Raw genomic sequence first — 27,030 nt, forward strand, 5'->3', positions numbered from 1 at the left:
TATTTGGTCTGTATTGAATAACGTGTGCATCTTGTGGTGTGGTGTACTTTTCTCAGTGTAACCCTGACCTCAAGCTATCTTCCACTTTCAGAATCCACCCCGCACTTCGGTTACAACACTATGAACCTGTCGCGCTGTGATGCTGAATACAATCTGGTATGCTCTGTTGTTTTTCTTTTAAAGGGACTTCAGGTAGCCACAATAAGAGGCCTTCGTAGCAAGAAAGTCATAAGAAAAGGCATCTTTTTGATACATTAATATTTCTCCTAAAGAGAAGCGTACGAGTCGCACTACATGTGCCATACTGCACTCTCAGAAAAAAAGGTGGAGCAATTAGACCTCTTAGGAGGTAATAGTTGTCGCTTATGTTGTGCCTAAAAGGTTGCAAAGTTCTACCTGCTACCTCACTCTTTGGCACGAATAATTTTAATAATAACACCTTTTTTCGTACATTGTGGTTCCCAAATTGTGTGTATGTTGCCCTCGTATTAGCAAAGGTGCGCAAATATTTCTTCTATTTTCTTAAAGAATGTATAGAACGACCATGACACATGTAGTACGGATTCTCAAGTTGTTCATGTGTTCCATGTTGTTGGGCGTAACTCGTTACCAGTAACTCGATACTGTAACTAGGCTACTCGGTTTAGCTACTTTCAGTAACTTTTTCCATAGCTCTTTGCTTTTGAGCTCCAGTAACTTCTTGAGGAGTTCGTTCCTTTCCCTTTTTCTTTTGTTTTGGGTGTGGGGGGTTAAGCTCGTCAAAGTAACTTGAAGAAAGTTCAAAGTTCCGTTGTTCGATTCTGGTCTACAAACATCGCAGGCTGAGTCCTCCCCCCATGACTTGAGATGAAAGATGGCACGTGCACGGCTCGACTAACTCCCGTTGTTACACGGTGAATGTTACAAATTATGTTTTAGCCGAGCATTAGGAAGCTAAGGCATCGCGCATCTTAACGATAAGCAGTGTATTGATAATGATAGAGGGCACTGAGTAGCAGGATTAAAACTTGGCACGGTTCTACGACATGTATGTAGGGGACAACTCGTAGAGCATAAACTTGCTTTGCGCTCCTTTTTCATATGCCTTATTACGAGAACAAAATCATCAAATCCCTCCCTAAAGAAGCGTATAAATGTAGGCTTCTTTTGTCGTAGCAGATATTGATATAATTTTTCTATATCAAGACTATTTTGAAACGTCTTGAATCGTCCATTGTGACAGCAAGGTCTGAATCAACCATACAGACAGGTCAAGAGCTGAAAAGTATATATAATGAGTAGAAAATACCTTGAAGGTAACCTGTTACATTTCTAAAGTAGCTTAGGAACTTCACGTCAATTTTCATTACGTTTTATTACGTGTAACTGCGTTTGAAATTTAGTTACGGGCTGGTTTCACGTCAGTTCAGGCAGGGAGGTCCCATCGACCTCCTGGGTCTTCAGTATTTTTTATATTTATCAGCTCATCGTATATTATGATCAACATTTTTGCCGAATAGCTCTCGTGCAAAAAAATCGAGAAAATCCGGCCCTGAATTCGGATGTTTCAGTTTTGCCGTGTTTGCACGCGTATACCTCCCGAGTGTTAAGAGATATTGTTGTGAAATTTTTTGATGCTGCTTTATTATGCCTACAGGCCAGCTGTCAGAGAGCAAATTTTAGCGCGCAGGTGCAACGCTGTGTGCTATAAAAAATGGCGAACTTGCCCTCTCGCGCACTTTTGTCCTAATTTCCACGCGTAATATCTCTGGCTATCGATGTCCCTGAACGCAATACTTGGTATCAGCTCACTCAGCTTTTAATGCTCTTTCATCTGATATATCTATCCTGCATATACTTCCTAGCGGCATGTGCTGAAATAGGCAAATGTTTAGGCATATTTCGAAATAAACATGGATTTTGCGCGTGTATTTCTCAAAAAGGTCCCACTTGATTTCGTATATATTTTGCCAGGTATGGCCCGATGTTAGGCCTTTCATCTAACGCAAAATCTTCTTCTCCAAAGGCGTATACTGCTGATTAGCGCGTTAAAACGCGGCCCCACTGCGTACGAACGTGTCGGTGATATCTACAGCTAGAACAAGAAGCGTCGAAGTTTGAACAAAACTGCGCGACAGAGCATGTTCGTCGTTTTTTATACGATACAGTGTTGAACCTGTGCGCCTAAATTTGCGCTCGGAGTGCTGGCAGGTACATATACAAAAGCACAAAAAAATGCACTACGATATCTTTTAAAACTCATGTATACACGTGCAAACACGGCAAAATTGCAACAATTGAATTCAGGGCTGGATTTCTCGATTTGTTGCACGGAAAGTATTCGAATGATTAATTTTAGCAATGTTGATCATCATCTGCGATGAGCGTCTAAATATATATGAAAACTCATGAAAATTCAGAAGGTCCATGGAACCTCCCTGTCTGAGCTAACCGGCCTACAATTATGTTCTGGCTAACCTTTTCAGTGGCTTCCATCTTTCAACAGTCAACTTAGCTGGCAACGAGTTCCAACTTCTGTGTTCCATATAACCCGTGTTAAGTGAATATTTGTGAAGTAAAGAGTACATATGCGGGACTGGTGGTTATATACTTTCAATGTAACACTCATTTTTTTCATTGCTGGTGAAGTGATGCATTAAAGAACACATGTATCTTGTGACTGTGATGCAATAAAGAGTTTTCTACAATGACATATTGATTTTGTTTTTAAAAATAGCGCAAATTAACACTTGTTTGGGGGGTAGGAAGTACCCGTAAGTGTGCATTGGCTGCACCTCGGGAAATCGTAGGGGTACGATACAGGCTGCCGATAACGGACCATTAACATCCCCGTGTTGCAAACCGTATGCCGGACCATGGTCGGGAGGCGACCCAGTCGGGTCACTCGCCGCCGGCGCACCGACGTTGGGTCGTCGCGCTGTGCTGCCTGGGTCATTCAATGGCTGTAACTTTGTTGCGAGGTCCTGAACTGCATCACGTTTCTAGATGATGGAGCGTGCGACAGCGCGTTCACCTTGTCGAAAGATGTGCTCATGACATCTTCGCTGATCGTGCGTCCCAGCGACGTTACTTTCACCTAAAAAAACTGACATTTTCCTTTTTGTAGCATTAACCCCTTTTCTTGCAGTCGGCGGAAAGTCACCTCGATGTTACGAAGGTGCCCTTCTTCCTTCCTTCCCGACACTACGATGCCGTCCATGTAAGACACAATTTGCTGCATACCTTGTATCAGCTGATCCATTATTCTTTGAAAGACAGCTGGAGAGGACGCGATACCAAACGGGAGTCTGTTGACTTCGAAGAGTCCCAAATGAGTGTTGATGGTCAACAGCATGCATGCATGCATCGGTACTTGTAAGAAGGCATTCCAATGGTCCAGCTTCGAGAATCTTTACCTACCTGCCAGATTTGCGAAAATCAATCCTATATTTGGCAGTGGGTATACGTATCCACTTCCAGGAGCTGATTTACTGTTTACTTGCAGCCACCGCAGAAGCGAATCCCCCCCCCCCACACACACTCTTTCACTACTGGAACTACCACCCGCTGCATATTCACTGGATTCTACTGGAGTGAAAATTCCCAACTTAGCCAGCGAGTGTAGTTCAGTTTCTACGCGTGCTCTCAGCGCGTGCACCACTTGTCTCGCTTTCAGGATCTTTGGCATGGTTCCCTCTTTGAGTTGCAACCTAGTCTCAAAGCCTTTTACGCATCCCAGTTCATCCGAGAACACCGTTTGGTACTGTTATATTAAGGCTTCCATCTTGACTGCATTATCGTCATGTGATTTCCTCAGTGCTTTAATGCTCGTCCAGTCGAGGTTGATACTTCCCAACCACTCGCGACCAAAGTAAAGGTGGTCCATTTTGTGCTAGAACTTGCATTTTCATCCGATAGCTTTCATTGTCATGCGACACGTTTACTTTCACTTTCCCCAAAAGCTTTATCTTTTCCCCTGAGAAAGTCCGTAGCAGCACAGAGCTAGGCTGCAGAAGAATGTTTGCGATACGTTTATGATATACGTATCAGAAGGCAAAATGGACACTGCAGCTCCAGTGTCAACTTCCATTCGAAGTTGGGTCTCTTCCACGTTGAGAGTGACCATAAGCAGGTCATTTCTGCCTGTCGCTAAAGCGAAATGTTCGACTTCATTGTTGAGGTCAACCTCTTTCATACGGTAGCTTGCCGACGTCGGCTTTTTAGTTCGTCCCTTCTTGGAGTGACAAATCCTTTCGATGTGACCCCTATTGCCACAGCACCTGCGGACTACTATCTTCATACGACAGTTTCTTGACTCGTGGTTAGTATAACCGCAATGAACACATTTTTGATCAAAATCCCCAAACTTCTGCACTTCGCCGCTATCTCCCGTACTATGGCGTTCGTGGACGCAGTTTCCATAGCAACGGCAATTTGAGGGGTTTCTTGAAAGTTAAATCTGCCTTGGACAGAAGTCCCTTTTGTATAGCATCGCTGGTCAGCCCACAAACAAGGAGATTCCCAGGTGCCTCATTCACGTGTGTACGGAATTCGCACGTCTGTGCCAGTTTCTCTAGTTCTGCCACGAACTGAAGTATACAGATTATTTTCCATTTTAATTTCACTTGTGGAATTGGAATCGCTTAGCAATCACGAGGGATTTCGGGGCCAAGTGGTTTGCCACGCGCTTTAGAAGTATGGCGTACGTCTTACTTGAAGGAGGGTGTGGAGCAGCAGGGCTCTTCAGCTACATGTAGCTGCGGCCTCCTATTAGCGTAAGGAAGGCGGCTACCTGATAGTCTAACGAAAACCAACATGGGTTCCTGTTGAAGCAGCGTTTAATGTGTGACTGCCGCGGTCAGCTGGGAAACAGCTGATTGCCAGCACGTCACGCGTCTCGTTGCCCGTCTTCTGCAACGTCGTCGTTATCCACTACGTCCCTCCCTCCTATCGTTGTGAATTTGAAGCGTTCGGGAGGTCTCCGACGACGCGCAGGATAGCTTCTGGTACGGACAGGGGCCCGACGATCAGGAGACGCCACGGACGACGACGCAGAGAGGTCATCGTGAGGAAGTACCTCTGTCGGGTGCCGAGGGCTGAAGGCAAGACCACTGGGAGATCTAGTCAACCAGCTGGAGAACGGCTTGTGCTCTCGACATCAGCATTTGGCACATCGTTCGCAGAGATTCTTCTCTTCAGGTGGTCGGCGTGAACACGGCGGCGCTTCTTACCTTCCACGTCCACGTCGTATATAACATTGCTTATGCGTTCCAAGACGACGCCCTTGATCCAGTGATGTTTTTGTGTCGGATCCTTTACCCAGACCTTTTCCGCGACTTGGGAATTCCTGGTAGGCTTGTTCTGTGTGAGTGGTATGACGACGTCGTCACTTTCGCGCCGGAATGGTCGAACCAGGTCTAGGGTCATCTTGAAGGGTCTCTTGTTTAGCAGCTCGCAAGGTGACTTGCCGGTCGACACATGGGGGGTCGCTCTCTATTTCGCGAGAAACGTTCCAACAGGCTCCTCCTCCTTCCCAGCTTGAGCACGACGTAACGCTTGCTTCAGGGACCTTACGAAGTTTTCAGCTTGTCCGTTGGACTTGGTGTGATAGGGTGGTGTGAGAATGTGACGGATTCCACGGAGCTCCAAGAAGGATTTGAAATCAGTACTGGTGAACTGTGGGCCATTATCGGTCGATTTCTCACGGCTGCATTTTACTGGGAATGCGTACGGTCATTCCACCTAGGTACCGCAAGCGTATCTTGGATGTGCTGCACGAAGGCCATCTAGGACTCACCAAAATGAAGATGCGCGCTAGATTGTATGTTTCATGGCCTGGATTGGACAACGACATCGAAGCCAGAATTAAAAGTTGCGATTCTTGTGCCTCAGCCGCAGATGACCTTCAACCAGTTCCCCTACACCGTTGGGAACGCCCAGAACATCCTTGGACGAAACGGCATGCCGATTTTGCGGAGTACGACAAGAAACACTTCCTAGTGGTTATAGATGCTCACAGCGAGTGGCCGGAAGTCGTCCAAGTACGCCGTCAGACTGTGACCGATACCATGAAGGCCTTCCATGAAATCTTCCTTCGGCAGGGTACCCCTGAGCAGTTGGTGACCGATAATGGCCCACAGTTCGCCAGAGCTGATTTCAAATCCTTCTTGGAGCTCCGTGGAATCCGTCACATTCTCACACCACCCTATCACCCAAAGTCCAACGGACAAGCTGAAAACTTCGTCCCTGAAGCAAGCCTTACGTCGTACTCAAGCTGGGAAGGAGGAGGAGGACGTTTCTCGCGAAATAGAGAGCGACCCCCCATGTGTCGACCGGCAAGTCACCCTGAGAGCTGCTGAACAAGAGACTCTTCAGGATGACCCTAGACCTGGTTCGACCATTCCGGCGCGAAAGTGGCGACGTCGTCATGCCGCTCACACAGAACAAGTCTACCAGGAATTTCATGGAAAAGGTCTGGGTAGAGGATCCGACACAAAAACATCACTGGATCAGTGGCGTCGTCTTGGAACGCATAGGCAATGTTACATACGACGTGGACGTGGAAGGTAAGAAGCGCCCCCACCTGAAGAGAAATCTCTGCGGACGATGTGCCAAATGCTGATGTCGAGGGCACAACCCGTTCTCCAACTGGTCGACTAGATCTCCCAGTGCGTCTTGCCTTCAGCCCTCGGCACCCGACTGAGGTACTTCCTCACGATGACCTCTCTGCGTCACCGTCCGTGGCGTCTCCTGATCGTAGGCCCCCCTGTCCCTTCCAGAAGCTATCCAGCGCGTCGTCGGAGACCTCCCGCGCGCTTCAAATTCACAACGTTAGGAGGGAGGGATGTAGTGGTTGACGAAGACGTTACAGAAGATGGGCAACGAGCCGCGTGACGTGCTGCATTCTTCAGCTGGAAATCAGCTGTTTCCCAGCTGACCGCGGCAGTTGCACACTAAGCGCTGCTCCAACAGGAACCCATCTTCTAATGTTGGTATTCGTCTTCTGTTCGTCCACTTCACTGGCCGCGAAGTACTGCTCCAGTCGTTCAGCATACGTCGGCCAGCTTTGTCGAAGGGTTCTATCCGGCCGGTAGTGGCAATGATTCTGGTTTCTGCCATGCTGAAGGAGACCTTAAAGACCAAACGCTTCGAATACGTTGACGCTCCCTTCCGTCGTTAGGTCTAAATCCACAATCTCGACGCCAATGTCATGTTGCGTTTTATTGTTCTAACGTTACAGGAATAATGAATCCTAAAGCACGCGCTGCGCGAGGTGGCCAGGGCGCGTGACACAAAGACCAATGGCCATGCTACTAATACACAAAACACCCCTTAAAAGAGGTGAGAACTCCTGTCTAGCGCCTCTGAGTTTGGAGTATAATAGGTAATATTCTTCTTCTACGCTTCGTGATTCTATTTACAAGTTCTTGTTCAATATTTCTCCTTCGGAAGGGGTGCAGCGTTAACACGTACACACACAAAAACTTTTTTTCGAATACGGACGACTAGAAGTGCCGCGTCTAGTAGCCTCTATCCCTTGTTATGTCACTCGTAGAATCGTCGCACCAATCAGACGTCAATAACGGATGCAGCCATAACGTCGTCTGCTCTATTTGTTGCTGAGCGGTCTAGGATAAGCGAGAAGAGTGACGAAATTACGCGCGTCGGTATGATATGGCCTAAAACGTTGGTCAGAAAATGTGGGACCGTGCAATATACTTCTCCTAGTCTTCGCTTGTCTTCTACGCACACGCCTTGTTTTCTATGATGTTTTGTTTAGTGCTTGCTCTAAAGCCTGGTCCGCACTATTGCGTCTCAATGTGTCCGTCAGCGTTGCGTACGTCTGCTAATCGACGCAAGTCTGGCCCTTCGAAAGCGACGGACGCATACGTTCGCCGAGTTCAATTTTTCAACGGAGCCACACAAGAAATACCGGTTGTTGCCCCAGTAACCATGTTGCCATGCACTCTTATTTCTTTCACTTCCCTTCATATAGTGGGCTGCACACTGTTTATCGTAACGCAGCATCGCAAAATTATGGACGTGAATTGGAAACCCATGCGTCTGTCACACAGAAACGCTAACGGGCGGTCGTATTAAACACAATAGTGCGGACCAGGCTTCACTGTCAAATCGTCCGGTGCAATTCACTTTCTCGCTCCGACGACGCCGACACCACACACCGTCTAAAGCTGGATTCACACATGCGTTTTTGAACGCGTTTCGCGTTCGCGGCGCCGCGAAACGCGAGCCGCGGAGCGTTTCCAGTCGCTTTTCGAGAACCGCTCTGTGCTGCAGCTTCGGAGGGCAGAACCGCGAACGCTTTTCATCCAGCCAATCGGATCGCTCGGAGGGATAGAGGTGGATTCCTTTTGGCGCCGGCGGGCAACGGCGGGCCTCCCGATACCGCGCTGGGATCTTTTGTCATTTGTGCGTGTGTGTGTGTGTTTGGTGCTACCGCATGAGTAAATTCCTTGTCACCAATAGTCGTTTGGTGTCTGAGGTATCGAAGATAAGCTGGGAATTTGCGCAAACCACGGAATCGACGAAAATAAATACGACTTGTGTGTGACCGTGTGTTGGTCGTCGGTAGGTAAACATGTGTCTCGCTTCTTCTGCCGTTCTTTCTCTGCTATTGTGTCACGTCTGCCGTTCCAACGATTGATGATTCCAGCAGAAATGCTTCACGATAATTATAAAATGGATTACATGCTTCACAATGTAAATTTTGAGGAAGAGAGCTGGAAGTGTCGGTACGATCTTGACGTAGCAACAACAAGGAAGCGCGTTTTCAGGATGGCGGCTCGGCTATGTGTGACCGGCCCCTCTCAGCGGCGCCGCGAACGCTGTGGCGGCGCCGCTTTTTGAAACGCATGTGTGAATGAGCCTTAAGAATTTCGTCCGCAAAGCACACGAGCACCAAAACACGCTTTCTGCGATGAAGCCTAAACAAGCGCAGAAAGGGGCTAGTTGGTGAGACAGCATACTGCAAAATTTTTTTTGGACGCGAAAGACAAGGACTGAAGGGAGCACACAAACACAAGCGTCACTCACAACTGAAATGTATTGCAGGAAAAGAATGCATAAATACACAACCGGTATCAGGCGACACGTGCCGAGTTACGAAGCTTAATACATGCTGATGGACGCATGACTCTCAGTAGATAATAAGGTGCGTGAATTATGTATTTAGGAAGGCAAGTTCTTTATCAGACAGTGCAATAGATGGTTGAATAACACACTTGCCTTCCCCCGCCAAAAGTATGCGATGGGCTTCCATTATCTCCCGGGCTCTCTGACTCTCCCTAGGACAGCGGTGCCCCGAAAATCCGGAACCCAACCACATCTATCGCAGTGGTACGCCAAATTGCCCGAAGGCACATTTCTGAGGCTGTAGGAGTGTTCACGGAGTCTAATATTTAGGCACCTGCCCGTCTGGCCAATGTAAACTCTACTACATGAGATGCTGTATACAACACCAGACGAACAAGGCACGAATTGCTGGGAATGTGCAATTTCACATGAATCCCCCCGTTTAGCCTTTTTGACCATGCCACAAAGACCACCTACCTTGTGAGGGGCGAAAGGACCGTAGGCACTTGGAACCTATTCGCTACCTTCTTGATATTGTGGGAAAGTTGATGGACATATGGCAAAATGACTGGTCTACCTGGAGGCCTTTGCCGCACCGTATCCCGTTTTGGCAGTACCGAAGCCATCAGTAGAGAGTTTTAGTACATCGTACGCTATCGCCTTTGCGTACGTAAGGGATAGCGTTGATGGTTCTGCACACGCCCATAACAGAAAGAGAGCTTCGCGCAGTGCGCAGAACCACCAACGCTATCCGTTGCGTACGCTATCGCCTTTGCGTACGATCTACTAAAACTCTCTAGTCTCTCAGCAATGATCGTGATGATATGATCAGAATACCCCGCGTCAACTAACCGTAGGTACTGACCCTCCAAAGCCGCTCTAACTGTGTCGTTACATGAACGCTCCACTGCTGATCTAATTGCGGTCGTTCCGTTAGCCCTTTTTACAACCTTCGAGTTGGATGAATCGTGTGGTAGGAGTTGCTTTACTGACCTCGGAAAAAAGGTCCAGCAGACGTGATGGATAGCGCTCTCCACCTTCAGTTTAAGATACTGCAAGGTGTTATCTTTTGTGAGCTCATGTGTAAAGCCAAGACCACCACCATGCTCATGGAAAACATCAAGCACCCCTGACACAAACTCGCACTCATCAATCCCCTGAGCGTGTTTGTAAAATACTAGAAAATCGTCAACATACCTGAACACACTTTGTAACACACATACATTCTAGAATGGGCATAATGTTCGTATCCATATCTGACAAAAAAAAAAGGTGACACAATATTGGTGCCACGGACGACCCAATGCAAATACCTTTCCTTTGTAAATAGCACTCCTGCTCATCCCAAATCAAGGTTGAAGAGAGATAGTACTTAAGCAGTTCCAAAAACCCACTGACCGAAACACCAGATGCATTCTGAAACCTCACAAGCCCCCTGTTCTCGATGCGGTTCCGTACCGTCCTGAAGAGTTTTGGGTGCGGAACCGAATAGAACAAGTCCTCAACGTCCACCGAAAACATTCTTTCTACACCCCGGTCCTCTGATGCCAAGCAGTCTTCACGGCCAGGGAGTTACGAATCACAAAGGGATCCTCAAAAGAGACAACAGTCAAGTGCTTCTGAAGGAAACCACTCACAATCTTCTGCCAAGTCCCCTTCTCTGTAACAATGACCCTCAAAGGGGCATCGACCTTGTGTGTCTTAGCAGCGAAAAACACGCCAAGAAACATTTCCTTAGTTTTTCTAATATTCTTCGTCAACGCTCCGAGCTGAAGGCCGGAGCACAATTCTAAGGCTCTTCGCTTAGCATCCTTGAAGGCTTTTTGATTCACCTTGAGAAAGTTCCTGTCCAAAGCTTCTGACTTCTTTGCTTCAAACACAGCGTCAAGCATAATGACAAATCCCCTTCTTTATCAGCCAACAACAACGAACTTCCTTCGCGGCCCCCACATCTTCAGACACACACCGTGCAAGACCGATCACGTGAACCCGCGGCGCAGTAAATTTCTTCGAACACGCGGGGTCGCCTGGCATGCGTGGTCTGGCTCCCGGACGCGCTGTAACCTGACACTCAGTTTGCGCGTACCGATGGGGTAGTCTGGACTGGGGTCCTGAAGGAAGCGGACGTTAAAATAAACACGGCTCATAATGTAAAGAAGGTGTCTTTCTTCTGTGGCTCCAAATTCTCAATCTTACAACTGATGACCCTCTACACTTCACAACAGAGTCGCTAAAAAGGTAGGCGTCCCCGAAAACGTCGCATTTCGGAGTTTCTAGTCATTTTTAGGCAAATGCCTCAAAATTCCGGGTCCTGCTCATAGCTTACATGGCGGACATGTCAGCAACGATATATAAAGCTGTTACAACGTAACTGTTAATGGTGCTAAGATGGACCCCCGTGCAAATTTTTGTACACTGTTCCCCGCTAGATTGCCATTCCGAATACACGGCTGTCACGAAGTATCTCAGGGTTCTAAAATCGGTAAAACCTCCAGTGTAATAAAAAAAAAAAAGCTAAAGGGTCAAAAACGAGACGACAGAACGCAGTGACTGCCAACCAAACATTTTTATTCGTGTAAACATGTACGTTTATAACACGTCAAACCCGCTTGCTCCCTCCTCCTGCCGAACAACCTGGAATGGTTATAAACTTGCATGTTCACACGAATAAACGCTCATTGCTTGGCTGTCAGTGCTTTGTGTCGTCTCGTTTGTCGTCCCCTTAGTTTTTTCCCTCACACGGGGGATTTTATCGGTTTTAGAATGTCCCACCAACCCGCCCGGATTTTAATATTATCTGAAGGTTCGCATTGGATACCGGTGTATTGAGTGTTAGTAAGTAAGATGTACAGCTCGCATCAGACTTAACTCGAAGCCATTCTGGTATGGGGACCCTAGTGGTGCTTAGTACAAATAACGGCGGGAGATGTTTTGGCCACCTATTTACAGCTAGAGGGGTGAGCCTCGTTATGAAGGCGTTGTTTCCTTCCTAGGTGCTGCCAGGGTGGTTCCTTCCCACTCCGCAGGCTGGATCGGTGTTCAAGTTAACTTTGACGAGAGCCGTATGTGCAATTTCATATGCGTCTGCGTACGCTGTACATGCTTGCGCTATTTGTTTACGTAACCTCTTTTTGCCATGGCTGTCATGCACAGTCGCCCAACCACGCTCGCCCAACCACGCGAAAAACTATCTCGAGAAATCTGGAGTTTAAATCAAAATATTGGAGACAACCTGACTGCTATGGACAAAGTCCACGCAAAATAGCTCGATAACGTCCCCCCCGGGGAACAAGACCGAGCGCTGTCGTTCCCGTTAACGACACCCTCGCCTGCTCGCGACGGGGTTGGAACACAAGGAATAATAAATTATGTGCGCCAGCGTAAGCCTACGTCGTCTGACACGTGGAGTTGTTCCCGTACGACACGTTCGCGCAACCGACAAACATATGGGGCGTCCGGCTCGTTTGTACGCCCCATCAGCTTTTCGCGCTGAAGTCTGCCATTCTATAGCTATGATGCAGACGAACGACACTGCAACGACACAGAACCATCAAACAGGCAAAGCGATAGAGCTCTCACCGCTGTGTCCACCGCTGCTGCAGCCTTTTCTACAGCTGGAAGAGATGTCTGCGAGGAAAGTTGAAGCTCCATTAAAGCGAAACGTAGCTGACTCATGCCCGTCTCCCTAGTCATGAGATGAATTCGTTTGGCAATTCTTTGAAAGGAGCTACACATATTTGAGTTACACATATTTGACGATGATGTACAGCAACAGCGAAACAAAAAGAAAACCACCTGCAAGGTCTACATGTGAAACATCCTGTGAAGAGACATACAATGCTTCTAGCGATCCTCGAAGGTTAGTTAAAGTTGGTTATTACAGGAGCACTGAGGTGACCCCCGAAATTTGTTTCGCTTTCGGGGCAGAGTGTTCTCCTACGAATACAATGAGCTCCTGCGAAGGAACAGTGAGCGCATGTGACATACAGAGCGAAGGGGAGGGCTTCGCAGAACGAGAGGACGCCGCGACGTATGCTACTCCCATCACGTGACCAGTGACGTACAGCGGCACAGCTCAAGCATGCATAAGCTGCAGGTCAACTGTCAAGGAAAACAAAGAAACAAGGCATGGGGCCTTTAATACATCACGAGCGCATCGTGTCGGCCGTCCGCGACTGCTTTCTCCGACTGCTTTTTGTAAATTCGATTCCATAGCTATAACGCATCGCAGAGTGAAAATATTTTGCATGGTGACTCCCGGTGGACAGCTTGACATACGAGGCAGGACTTCGAGCCATGTTAATTGTCACCTCATTGCTGCTTTAAAGCTTGCTACTTATTCACTTAACCAGCTCTACTTATTGGTGCGAATAACTCGACGCAGGAATAGAAATCGGATATCAACACGTTTTGGAAATTCCGATGTGTGAAGCACTGCATAACAAAATTGTGCGAGGTAAGGAGGTCTTCGGAGCAACTCTGAGGCAATTGCGGGATAGCTGTCTAAGAGGACCTGTCACCTGCTAACGTTGAATCGAGATTACCACGTCTGGGGGCAGTCCTCATAATAAACTGTCACTCTCGCGCATGTACGCTTTGCCATCAGTCATTGCAATGCGAAAAAGCGAAAATTAACACCGAAACAGAATTAACTCCTCTGGTTACACCTTTCTGCTACTTGCGACATGTGCACAGCTACTGCATGGCTTATGATGGAATATAATGATTCTGAGACTGGACTGAGGCTCTTGAGGCTGGCTTATGAATCCATGCAGAGCTGGCAGACCTTTTATCTACATAACTAGCCTTGAAGAATAATCGTCGTACGTCTGACTCAACGGAGAAGTACAGTCCACCACCGTTTGTCCGGAATTTGCCGTTCCCAGCGAAAATTACCGAAAGCGTGGCTTCCGTGTCAGGGAAACACGATACTTTGAGCTGCCCACAAGACCCATAATTATTTCGCAATGCATATGAAACTGTCCATACTAATTTGTGCAAGATTACTATATGTATCAAGTTGTCCGAAGCAGTTTTGAGTGCATTTCGGGCCTTCTGCCTTTTTTTAAACCACACGTTTTATTTCCTCCTCCTTCTGTTCTTGTTTTGTTTTTGTTTCCTTGAACTTTTAATAATGGACAATGCGCGTGGCGTTTTCAAAAGCAGACAACAATATAAAAGCTCTCCATAACTGAAGTACAAAGAGCTCACTTAGAAAGGCGGTGTCCATTCGCTTCCTACGACAGGTAGGACACATGCTATAAACTGCTTGTCTTCGAGCATCGGCGAATCCATCTACTCATACAAGCAACACTGAAGTGAGGAATTGGTTGGAGTGTTAACTCAAGACTAACACACCGTCTGCGTTTCTTGCTGCTTTTGTTTTGCGACATTCTGTAGGTAATGAAAGAACTGATGTTCTGAGGCTGGAACAGCATACATGACGCACCCTCGAAGTCGCTGAGAAGGCGTGTTAGCTTAGCTCAATTCGTAGAGCCCTGGACCGGCAATCGAGAAGATGTGGGTTCGAGTCCTACAGCTGGGTAACCTTTTCAGTGACTTTCATCTTTCATCGTTCATTTCTGTAGGTAAATTCAAAATCGAACTTCCGCCGTGCAATCGCGCGTTTCTTTCTCGCTCGCAACATATGGTCAGGCACTTCAGAGAGCTTACAGAATTTTTGAAACTACCGACACGCGACATCCGGCGGATACACGGCGAGGGACGTCCATCTATGAAACTCCCAATTGTTCAATATATGCTTATCCTAATTACGAATGGAACGTGGCCTGTTGTAGGCGGCGTGCGTAACGCGAAGCTCAAAAGACTTTACATTCTGACACGGTGGCACCTTCAGTTTGACCGCTAACCCGACAGCGTTATGGGGGTCACATATCACGAACAATATTAAACTGAATCATAAAGGCTCATTCCAGCTCAAACGTCCGATGTCCGTGGATCGACCATCTGGGATATCGACGAATCTTTCTTTCGTTCTTTTTTTTTTTTTTGTTCCACATCACGCGCAGAAGACAAATGCAAAATATTGCGGTCCCAAAGCTAACCGCTTCTCCGCTAGGTGGCTCCGAACTTCCGCGCTGTGCGCGAAACCTCGCTCCCTTAGCACGTCTCTTGAGTGCCAACCCTTCAAGGGATCGCGAAAATTTTAATGAGATGCGCTTCGAGAAGGGCATGTCTACATTGGAGCATGTTTCTAGCGATTTTGAACTTAAGACAACACAGGAGAACGACTGCGCAAGTTCCATAAAACCTGCAATATTGATGATTTTTTATGCCACGTTATGTATCACATATCCAAATGATTTTTTTTTCACTTAATTCCTACAACGTGGACATTACGCCAAAGAAATTTCAAGCCCCTAGGTGCGGCCGTTCTTGAAATAAAAATTCGAAAATGTCAGTGTTTTTTTTTTCGCAAAAATGCCCAAGTAGAGACGGCAAACTGCCGGCACGGCACTGCCTTACGGTCTACAACCTCAATCGTGGTATCAAAGTGTAGACGAATGCGTCTAGTTTGCAGGAATAAAATATATCGAGGGTGTTTTTCCTCGTTAGGAACATACAATTTGTTTAAGCAGAGCGGTCTAGGGGCCAGGCTGCGCGCGAGGTTTCCGGGGTCCGGGCGCTCCTTTCGCCCCACAGCTCTTAACTGCTGAGTGTTATATACACTTTAATGAAAAACGCATATACAAAATAACAAGTGGCAAGAGACTTCCCTAAAGCTATGGAAAACATGGAGTCCGACACAGCACGCACGACAACCAGCGGATCGCATACTCAATATTGTGTCTCTAGCTAATTGGCAAAGCGGTGTTTGTATTTTGCGTTTCCGTGGAAAGTTTCACTGCAAGTTTGCATTTCACAATGAACAACAATTTAGTTGACACGTTACCAGAAAACGCGTAAAACATCGGCTTTGTTGGACATTGATGTTAGCGATGGGAATTGTGGTAGTCTAATAGGGACCATAATGTTTGTTTGCGCACTGTGGCGACAGCTTGCCGAAACCGTTCTCCGTGTATGTCTTCTTAGCAAACCTTTGTGTGTTTGTTTGTTCGTAAGAAAACAATAAACTTTTCGTTTTGGCACCCATATTGGATGTATGTTATGCAGATGTTCTTCAGCCCACGGAAATAGATCTTGCGGACACAGGATCTCATTTTCATGCGGTCGTTACAGGCTGGCTTTCGCGGAGAGTCTTTATACCGTTCCCCCTATCGTACTGCAAGGTCCCTTCTCGTGAGAGGTGGCGAAGAAGATGCAAGCGGCAGTGACACCGAAGTCCTCTTTATGGTAGCAGAGGTTCGCGAAGTTTTTGCGGTTCTTCTACTGGGAAGCTGCTGCACATTCATGCATGGCTTTTAACAAGTCTTGCAGAGGTTGTCTCCAGGTGTGAGGCCAATTGACGTCAACCTTTGGGCCAAGCTGACGGAAATGCTCTTTGTGTCCCGGACTCTCTTTTTGTGATTTGCAAAGCGATCCGCGCAGTTTCTGGGCGATATTGCAAATGGATACTTACTAGTGTAGATGTAATAGTAGTGGTACCCACATATGCCGTTGACGGTTGCTGGGCTGCGCCGAGATCGAGACTGCTGTTCCTCGTTAAAGCTTTGAAGCTGAATACTGGTTATGCTGTAGACGGGCTTTCACTTCTTTTTGCATATAAGCATGTTTGCGCAATATCAGTATTCTCATCTTCCAGATCTTCGCGGCGGCTACTGACCCATGCACTTTCCGTCGTGAAGTGAAAAAATCGGACTGCACAGCACCTCAGACTTAGGTGTCCGCATGACTGACCTTGGCGTGGCCATAGCTTGCACCATGCCACGAAGTCGGCGTTCAGCACGTTCAAAGGCGACATCTGTCCCTTCACTTTTCTTTTATTCACATGCACCTATATCACATCTGAAGCGTGGGACAGCCTTGTGTTCTGGGGGAAAGGAGCGACCGGATCCCGGAAACCTCCCGTTCGGCGTGGCTCCTACACCGCTCTACTTCAAAAAAAAAATTATATTCCTAAAAAGGAAAAAGACCCTCGAAATATTTGACTCACGCAAACTAGAGGCATTGACGTACACTTTGATACCAAGCTTGAGGGTCTAGGCCGTCCGGCAGTTTACTTTTTCGTCGTCGCTACCTGAAATGAAAAATTAAAAAAAAAAAGGGATTTCTTATTTAAAAAATGGCTATACCTATAGAACTGAAAGTTTTTTTAGATAATGTCTACATCGTGGGGACTACATGAAAAAAAAGGGATCTGTGATACGTAACATGTCAAAAAAAAAACATCAACAGCGCAGGTTTTGTGCAACATTGGCAGTCGCTCTTGTTTTCTGTTTTATGTTCAAACTCGCTAGAAACCAGCTCGCAAATAGGCATACGCTTCTCGAAGCGCGTCCCGTCAAAATTTTCCCGATCCGTTGAAGGGTTGGCACCCAAGAGCCGCGCAAATTGAGCGAGGTTTCGCGCATTGCGCGGTAGTTTAGAGCCACCTAGCGGAGAAGCGGTTAGGCTTTGGGACCGAAATATTGCATTTGCCTTGTGCGCATCAAGTGGAACGCCAACAAAAAAATTTCGTCGAAATCGCAGATGGTCGGACATCGGACGTTTGAGCCTGAATGAGCCTAAAGGAAATTTTGGAATATTCCGAGTCGCCCGACCTTCGGTTGTCTATCGGCCTGACAAAACAGTGCGAACTGCCATATTAAATACTGTGAGAATGCGGGATAGTTCGTTGTCCACTTCTTATAATCGGTAGAACATCCAGTACAAATAAACATTAAAGGACAAGACTAGGACAGGACAGAACGCGGTTACCATCTTGTCTTTTGCAGTCCTGTCGTTTAGTGTTCCCTTGCATTGAAGTTTTTAGCGATTTTAAGCTATTCCGTATCTCCATTCCATTAGGGGCTCCTGATCCACTTTGAGGCGTCATCTGCTGGACCGCCAAGCCTCACTGACGGACCATCGGGTTCTCCTCTGGGACAACTAAGCCCAGATGAGGGACTCTTGATACCCTTCGAGGGACCGCCAGGGGCGCTGTTGTACCGTCAGGCCTTCTTGTGGGGCCCTTAAGTCCACCTCGAATCATTAACAGTCCTGTCGGACCACTAGGAGTACCTAATGGGCCGTCAAGCTGGCTTGATGGTCCACCAAATTATTCTGAAGGACGATTACAATTCGTGATGGAGTCTTGTCAGATTTTTCACACAGTGGACTCTAAACAATCAGAACTGGTAAGAACGAAGCAATTGCTTTCCCTATATTTGAGTAGATATGCCAATTAGGTCCTTTAATGAGATATATGTTATGTCATTTAACAGCTGGGTCATTTGATGTTTCTGTAAAATAAGTGACGAGTTAAAGTTATGTCCGTTGTCATGAGCCCCCGTATCAAAATATGTCAGAAGCATTCTATATTTGAGTGCTGCGCCATGTCACGGATGCCATAGGACGTAACTGTGTGGACAAGTGCTTTACTCCCAAGTAGCGTAGCCAGATAAATAATGCGGGACTGGTTCAACAGGAACTTTCTAGGGGAAGAGGGTTTCATTCCCGCCCCCCCCCCCCCACCGAAATGCACAACCAAAATAACGGCAATCGGGAACCCCGTACCTTCCCCCACCCCTCGGCTAGGCCACTCCCCAAGCAGCACGCCAATATTGGACACATATGGGTTGCCAAGATTGCCAATATTGGCCCAATGTGGGCTGCCAATACTGGACCAATATGGGCTGCCCATATCGGCAAGCCCATTTTGCGCCAATATTGCCAATGTTTCTGTGATAACACCAACTGGGAGTTCCTGTAATAATAAAGCGTTATCCTGTATAATATTCACCATTGATAATACTTTCCTCTGGTTTTTGCTTTTTTATTTCTGCGGATCTAATTGATCCACGTTGCACATGATTGCAAAAAAGAAAAACACAGCAAACCCAAAAAAAAAAAGAAGAACTACGCCTGCCTGGCTGAAGGACACAAGCACTCCCACGGAACTGCCAATGCCAAAGATCCATCAGAAGCCTTCATTGAGATTGCAATATTCTGTGAACTAAAATTATCCAGCCAGCTCCGAGACTACAAAGGAGCGAAACACTTTCGTGACGGTGACTGACATACGCCAGAGCAATTCACACGGCTTGCAGCAACTTGAAAGCACGTAATTGTACAGAAGAGCCATCGCTTCCTATCAGACATTGTGTTTTTTACTTGACCTGCCGCAATTCCGTTATCATTACAGCAACCAGTGACATCTTAGCCCTATGAAACGTCCATCCGAGCTGTCGCGCATGCGCATTAGCTGTAGGACGCGTGATTTCGTTCAAACAACCCGCTCACTCTCCGTCGAATCGACCGATTGGCATTGGCATCGCCAAGGAAGATGGCGGCAATTTCCAGAGCGTGGAATGTTGAGTTCTCGAATTCTAGAGAACGTTACATTGGGATTGCAAGTACGTTGACTGTATCATCTGCGGGAAGCTGTTGGATGTAACGGTCCTGAATTGGGTATTTCACACGCTTCAACGTTCAATCTTACCGTGCTGCTTGGGCATTTGTGCAACACGGGTACGTACCATTTTCTGTATTTCAGTCAATATGGGGTGTACGCGGGCAATATGGGGCCCATACCTCCAGATTTTCCCAATATTGGCACAAAGTGGGCAATATGGGGCCCATATTGCCATGATTTTCCCAATATTGGCTCATACCGGGCAATATGGGGCCCATATTGCCCATTTTCAGCCAATATGGGGAAAATCTTTGCAAAAAAAACGGGTCCCATATTGGTCCCCGTATCGCCAATGACCAGCCAATATGGACCCAATATTGTGTGCTGCTTGGGTCTGTACTCCCCTAGATTTCCAAGGTTCTGAATTTTTGGAAACGAGTTAGCGTTACCGAGATACCTGAGAGCGACACTGTCAAGACGAATAGTATTATTTCGTTAGCACTAGTATAAGTAACATTGGGTAGCTACACTCTAAAAACAGCGCTTCACCGCATAGCACGCTGTGCGCCAACCATTGCCACGAATGATAGAGTTATCGCTTTTGATTCGAGGAGAGGGAGAGAGAGAGGGGCGTACGCCTTTTTGTGTCAATTTGTATATATGGTGATTGCCACAAAAAGGCGTACGCCTCCCTCTCTGCTCGAATTAAATCATTGAACTCAAAACATTGATCAAAAGCAATAACCCTATCATTCGTGGCAATGGTTGATGCACAGCGTGCTATTAAGTGAAGCTCTGTTTTTAGAGTGTATAGGCAACTGTTGACGTAAGTAAATGTGTCTGGTTCGACGCCTGAAGCAAGAAAACTACTTACCGCCGGTGGCACCACTTCACTCAAAGCTGCAACAGCAATAATGAGATTAAATTGTGTGACGCGTTTTAAATTGGATCTGCGGTTTGCGGAATTTATTTTCGATAACACTGCAATTTTTTTCAGCTTTAGCTTTTAATCTTTTAGAATTAACGTAATGTACGAAATTCGGAGTCAAGGTATCAACACTGAAAGGAATTATGAATAAAAAGAACGCGCAGGCGATATGGAACGTACGGTTGCAGCCTACCGTTAAGGAAAATATGAAGGGAAGTACCCCTGTAAGGGGGGGTGGGGGACAGCCGCGGATATTTCGAACAAATTGTTCCTCCAGTCTTTGTTTGAAATGTCGGCGGTTCTCATCCTCGGGCTTGCCTTCACAAGTGACAAATAGATGATGTTGAGAAGATTTTTTTTCATCAGTACGGGGGGGGGGGGGGGGGGGGTACTGTACCGTACCAAGTTGCACGCCTGTTATTGTGTAAGTGGTTATAGAATATGAACACGATGGAATATATACAGGGTATCTTTTTTCCTTCGATACAGATTTTTCACTAAACAAAAAGCTATAAGGGCTTTAGACATCCTGTTTTCACTTCTATCATCTCTAGACCGGCGGACGTTCTTGGCCATCTGTTGCTCAACCGTCGAATGATCAATTACCTAAAAATCGTTGATTAACTTTTTAATTATAAAAGCCACCAAGATGTCCCAATAAGAACATCTGTTCCTTACAATCACCTGATATTGTAGTCGTTTTCAGAATAAAAATGAGATCGCGGGTGCGATCCCGGCCGAGGACTCCAGTAACTTGGTGGCATGGTACAAGTTGCTACACGCAGTCTTCCGCGAGGGACGTTAAATACGGGGTGCTGTGTGGTGAGCTTTCATCGCACGTTAAAGAACCCTAAGGTGGGCAAAAGCAATCCACAGACCGACCGCTGTGGCGTCGCCCATGATCTCAGTTGTCTCGCGACGTACACCCCCAATTATTATTATTATTATTCACAAAAAAAATTTGTTCGGTAGATCGTCCGCAAAAAAAAATTGTGAAGGAACACCACCACCATTTTTCTTTATTTTGTTCATGCGCATCTTCGGAGACGCGTCTTTGCTTCACCCCAAGTTAGAGAGGGTGGAAGAGTACACTATCGCCTCTTCCATTCTGGAGAAAGATTAAAAGAAAACAGAATATGAAACCCAAGGTAACGGTAGTTACGATAGCGTCACCCGGTACATTTGTTTTTGTTTGTTTCCACAAGTTAAAGCTCATCTTCGACGCATGAGACGGCACTGTGCACCTTCACCCTCACAGATTGGGGATGAAGGAAAGACGCGTCTTCGAAGATGCGCGGTGAACAAAATAACGAACAAAAAAACGTTGTTCCTTCACGAATTTTTGGCGGACGATCTATCGAAAGGATTTTTGTTCTGAAAATGGCTGCGATATCAGGTGACCGAAAGGAACAGATGTTTTCATTGGGATAACGTTGTAGCTTTATAATTTAAAAATTAATTAACGATTTTTAGGTAAATAGTCATTCGATGGATGAGCAACAGATGGCCAAGAACGTCCGCCGGCACAGAGATTACAGGAGTGAAACCAGGATGTCTATAGCTTTCATACTTTTTTATAAAAAATCTGTATCGAAGAAAAAAAAGACTCTGTATGCACACGAAGTGACACGATGCGCAAAGCACACGGCAGGGAAAAGTTGTCGAGGGCAATGGTACAGTTCCACAGCCCACCAGGCTGTGTACTCGAAGCATGGCCGCAGAGAGAAATTGCGGGCCCCAGTGATAAGACCTGCGGGGAATACGCTTTCACTCTCTATTGGATAACCCAAGTATTGCTTGCTTTCATGGTATATAACCTGGGCCCCATCTCCGGCTCACCCTCCTTCTCGCCGGCCCTCTCTCTAAGACCCGAAGAATCAGCTGGGTATTTCTTTCTTTCTTTTTTTTTCGTGACATCGGCATGACACGTCGAAACGATAAAGAGACTACGGTTTCGATTCGTTTCTTTTTTTTTTTTTTTAGAAGATGCGCATTTCTTCATGTTCACACCTACTACACTTGAAGCGTTTCATTAAAAAAAAGAAACTGTGCTAAAAAAATCGAACGCTCTGTCTGCTGCAGCAAACGAGGAACACCTGGCAATCGCTCGCAGCTATGTGGTTGGTATAGTCAATTCGCAGGGCGGACGTTGGGCAATCGCAGAGGCAGCTGCCGGAATCTTGTACCTTTTTCTCTTCGTCGCTGATCAAAGAGGAAACAAGTAGCTTAGATACACCGTCATTCGCAAGGCACGTTAAATGCGGTGTGCTGAGCCCGTTAAAGGAGCACGAAGGTGTCCACCACACCTATTTCTTTTTTTCGCTGCCAAGTGATATCCGAAGAACAAAATGAGTTCCTGCGATAGAATGATACGGGTAGGTGACCTAGAGAGCTAGCCCGAGGTATCTGTTTTGCGCGAGGCTCGGAGCTTCTTCCCGTCACGCGTGGATCGCGCGGCCGCGCGCGGCTGCTTTCTCCGATTTTGTTTGTAAATTCGATTGCGCAGCTGTAATACACAGCAGAGCGGAAATATTTTGCAATCTGAGTTCTGGTGGACAGCCAGACAGGTGAGAAAGGGTCTCGATCCACGTTAAATGTTACCTGATTGCTCCTTTAAAGAACCAACAGGTGGACAAAATTAATTCAAAGACCAACCGTTGTGCAGGCATCCTTCATGATCGTACTTCTGTCGCCACGTAAAGTCACGAATTATCGTAGCGTCTCTTAGCAAATGAAAGACAAAATAACAACACACCCAACCTAAGGCTGCGTTCACAGGCGCCAACTTTCTCCACCAACTATGACCAACTTTGGAGTTGGTCCGAGTCGGCCGACACCACCAACCACGACCATCGCTCCGGATCGGTGGCCGACCGCAAATCTCTAAAGAGTTGGTGGTGTTCTAGACAATCAACGCGGGGAGCATTGCCACGTGACCCTCGAGGGCGTGAAGCGAGTTCGTTCCTGCGGTACTACATCGTTCAAGTCCTACAGGGGTACCTGATAACTTTGCTTTCTTTTTTACTAACGCTACATAAACATGTCAATAGGCGTTTTGTGGAGACACTGGTGATCTTCTGGCGAAATAAAATGACTTAGTTTTGAATAATAACAGAAAAAGAAAAAAAAAAGGCACCAGCAGTTGGACTTGCACGCACGCGCGCCGATTGCCGTAAGGTTGTTCCACAGTCTCCTATACGCTACCCCCCCCCCCCCATGCCTGCCCAATGGTTCCGAAACACAGACGTTGGTCGTCCAAGATAGTGTCGCTAGTTTCCTAGAAATGACAGGACAACCAAAAGAGAGTGTACCAAAGCTGACTGGCACAGCGTCTTTCGATAACCACTCGCTTATCGAGCAATCCTGGCTAGCGAGGGCTGGCCTGCACAGCGTGCGCACATGCAGGACGCTTATGTCCGCAAAGTATTGTACACCAACGTATACACCGAGCATCCGGCAGCGTACACTTACGGGGTACGTAAAGGTTGTCACTGCTCTGATTGTCCGTGTTTCCGAACCTAGGAAACTGGCGCCCCACATACGGTCCTGTGAAGGGCCGCTTCTGCCTCACTGGGCACGCATGTAGTATATAGAAGGCTATGGCTGTTCGCGGGTGGAATGACCGAGTTGGCACGTGTAAACGCGGAGACGGCACAGTCTTGACGTTGGTCATAAAACGTTGACGGGAGTTGGTGCGGAAAGTTGGCCTGTGTGAACGCAGACTTACCACAAAGGCCTACCGTGTGACAGCAAGTCACCCCTGGTTATTACATATATCCTCGTCGCTATCGGTATTTCCCAGCACAGTTATATATAATTAAAAGTATGAAAGTTTGGTGTCACTTGAGCAGCTTTCGTTTCTCTCTTTTTAAATTATATATTGTTAATAATTGTTTACTTCTTATGAACTTGTTGCACTGACTATTCTACAGGGTGTTTCACCTAAGGGGATAAAAAATTCTAACTGGCTAAGTACTCGCCGGAGGATTGTCGGACTTTCGGCAATTACCTTATGGAAACTTTTCCCACCATTGAGGAAAGCTTTAGGCAATTTTTAATTGCGGGAAATTTATTTTTTCAATTGAACTTTTGCGTAGTTTTGGTTGGGTCTGTGGCTATCCGTGGAGGACTTAATGTTTCTGTAAAAAAAAGTGAGGGTCGCTTGGCAATTTTCAAAGTTCCATCGAAAAAAAAATAAATTTTCCCCAATTAAAAATTGTCCAAAGCCTTCCTCAATGGTGGCAAAAGTTTCCAGAAGGTAATTGCCGAAAGTCCGACAATCCTCCGGCGAGTTCGTAGCCAGTTTGAATTTCTTATCACCTTCGGTGAAACACCCTGTATAATGTTGTTACGCACCATAACCCAGAATTTTGTCGTTCGTGGGCACAATATACATAAATACTTCCAATACTTTAAATCATATCAAATCATAATGCTCATTACAAATTCCATGCTGCTTTGATAACAGTTGGAATCAAAGGGACATTATCAAAGCTAGCAGTAAATGCATTACTTGACGTATCGTAATCTTTTCTTAAAGCTACATATACTGTTCATATTAAATCATCATGCTAACTAGCATAGTGCTAATAACATAGCGCTATGTTATTCTATGAGCAACAGTCCCAAAGTGCCACTTTGGTCACTGACGACGCTTCTGAAGCATGTCTTACCATACCCATCTGAATCAAGGAAACTACGCTTCAGACGAAAAGGGGAAAACGAAGACAAGAGCGAAAAGTGCATAAGACTAGCCGTCAACAAGTCTTTTTCCCTGTATCATTGGCTTATCATCTTATTCGGATCGACGAATGAGAAGATAAAGATACCTCAGATGCTTTGTTCAGATACTGTTCATTTCTTCAGCTTGGCTACTGTGACGTAATCGGGTATCACTTGGCTTAAACACAAACTACTGTGCGACGGAACAAAAACAGTCAGTAGGAAAACAAACAATTCGCACGTGAAGAATTATTTATTATAACATGGTCGCACATACCGCATTTTGAACAGTTTTAATGGTGCAATGTCGATCCGCGTGGTGTACGGCGAGCGCACACTGCCGAATATCACATGCTTGGCTTGAAAAGGGAAACACGCTCTCCTCATGTACGGAATACGAATGTAAACCATGGATATATCGACTATCAATACTACAAGTGTCTTTAAAAAAAAATGGTAGTGTCTAGAAACTATCGATACTATCGATAGTATTGTTGTCATGGACTACTTCACTAAGTGGCCCGAGGCGTACGCACTCCCGAACCAAGAGGCGGTTACAGTGACGGAAGCGTTAGTGACCGAATGGGTAGCCCGTTTCGGGGCTCCCATGCAACTACACTCGGACCAGGGTCGTAACTTCGAGTCACAGGTCTTCCACGACATGTGCGGGTACCTTGGCATCGCGAAAACTCGCACTACGCCGTTGCATCCACAGTCTGACGGTATGGTTGAAAGGTTCAACCGTACGATACTGCAGCACATTAGCCTATTCGTGGCCGAGAACCAGAAGAACTGGGACGATCTCATTCCACTCTTCCTGTTGTCCTACCGGACAGCACCCCACGAAGCCACCCGGGAAACGCCGGCAATGATGCTTACTGGCCGCGAATTGCGTCTTCCAAGCGACTTAGCCCTTGCGTCGACTCCAGATACTGAGCATACCGCAACCAGCGCCTCGGCCTACCTTCATACACTGCGCTCACGACTGGAGATTGTCCACAGGTTTGCCAGGCACCACATGCAACAAGCCTTCACCCGTATGAAGACACACTATGACTTGAAAGCGTCTGGCGGTGGATTCTCGGAAGGGCAGTCCGTTTGGTTATATAACCCTACACGGAAACGTGGGCTCTCGCCGAAATTGCAGCGTCCCTGGCACGGACCCTACGTTATAATGAAGCGGCTCAACGACGTGGTGTACCGCATCAAGCTGACGGGACGATCCAGACCTCTAGTTGTCCACGCAGACCGTTTGGCACCATACCGAGGAGCTTCCGCCGCGCCACCTGTGCGCGACGCGGGATGCCACCGTCAACCGCAACCGGGGGAGGAGGGGGAATAGTGTTGCGGTGGATAAAGAGGAGGCTATTGGGCCGGGCATGGACACGTGCGCTGGTGCAAGGAGGCCACTTCGGTGTTAACAAGACCCTTGCAAAGATTCGTGCACGGTACTATTGGCTGGAATACCGGAGGGACGTAGAAGAATGGTGCCGGTCTTGCGACCTCTGCGCATCTCGGAAAGGACCGCGCACCCGAACAAGATCAAAGCTCCAAGAATGTGTTTCCGGGGTGCCATTTGAGAGAGTGGCCCTGGCCATTTTAGGACCCTTACCAGAACGGACTTCGAACCCTCCCTGCGAGCTTGTAACAGTATTATCGATAGTGAAGAAGCTATCGATTGTTCACTATCGATAGTACACTATCAATGGTAAAGAGTTTTCAGGAACCGCGTGCGTGCGCCCCATACTGCCGATCGGTCGTGCGGGCGTAACTGCGCATGAAAAGATCCTGTCCAGCGCAACCGGCTCGGGCCGGTGTTATCCTTCCAGCAGTG

General features: G+C 46.9%; 1 protein-coding gene across 2 annotated transcripts in view; it reads right to left on the minus strand.

Moving 5' to 3' along the window:
- The window catches only part of LOC135387008 (uncharacterized), a 304,499-nt gene that overhangs the window by 160,072 nt on the left and 117,397 nt on the right, over positions 1-27,030 (minus strand). For both annotated transcript variants that reach the window (XM_064616448.1, XM_064616447.1), the window contains exons 8-9: positions 20,421-20,446; positions 12,652-12,699 (exon numbers count right to left, since the gene is read on the minus strand). In XM_064616448.1, the coding sequence (XP_064472518.1) occupies positions 12,652-12,699; positions 20,421-20,446 (74 nt within the window). The remainder of the gene's footprint in view (positions 1-12,651; positions 12,700-20,420; positions 20,447-27,030) is intronic.

Source organism: Ornithodoros turicata, chromosome 3, assembly GCF_037126465.1.
Source record: "Ornithodoros turicata isolate Travis chromosome 3, ASM3712646v1, whole genome shotgun sequence".
Taxonomy (NCBI): domain Eukaryota; kingdom Metazoa; phylum Arthropoda; class Arachnida; order Ixodida; family Argasidae; genus Ornithodoros; species Ornithodoros turicata.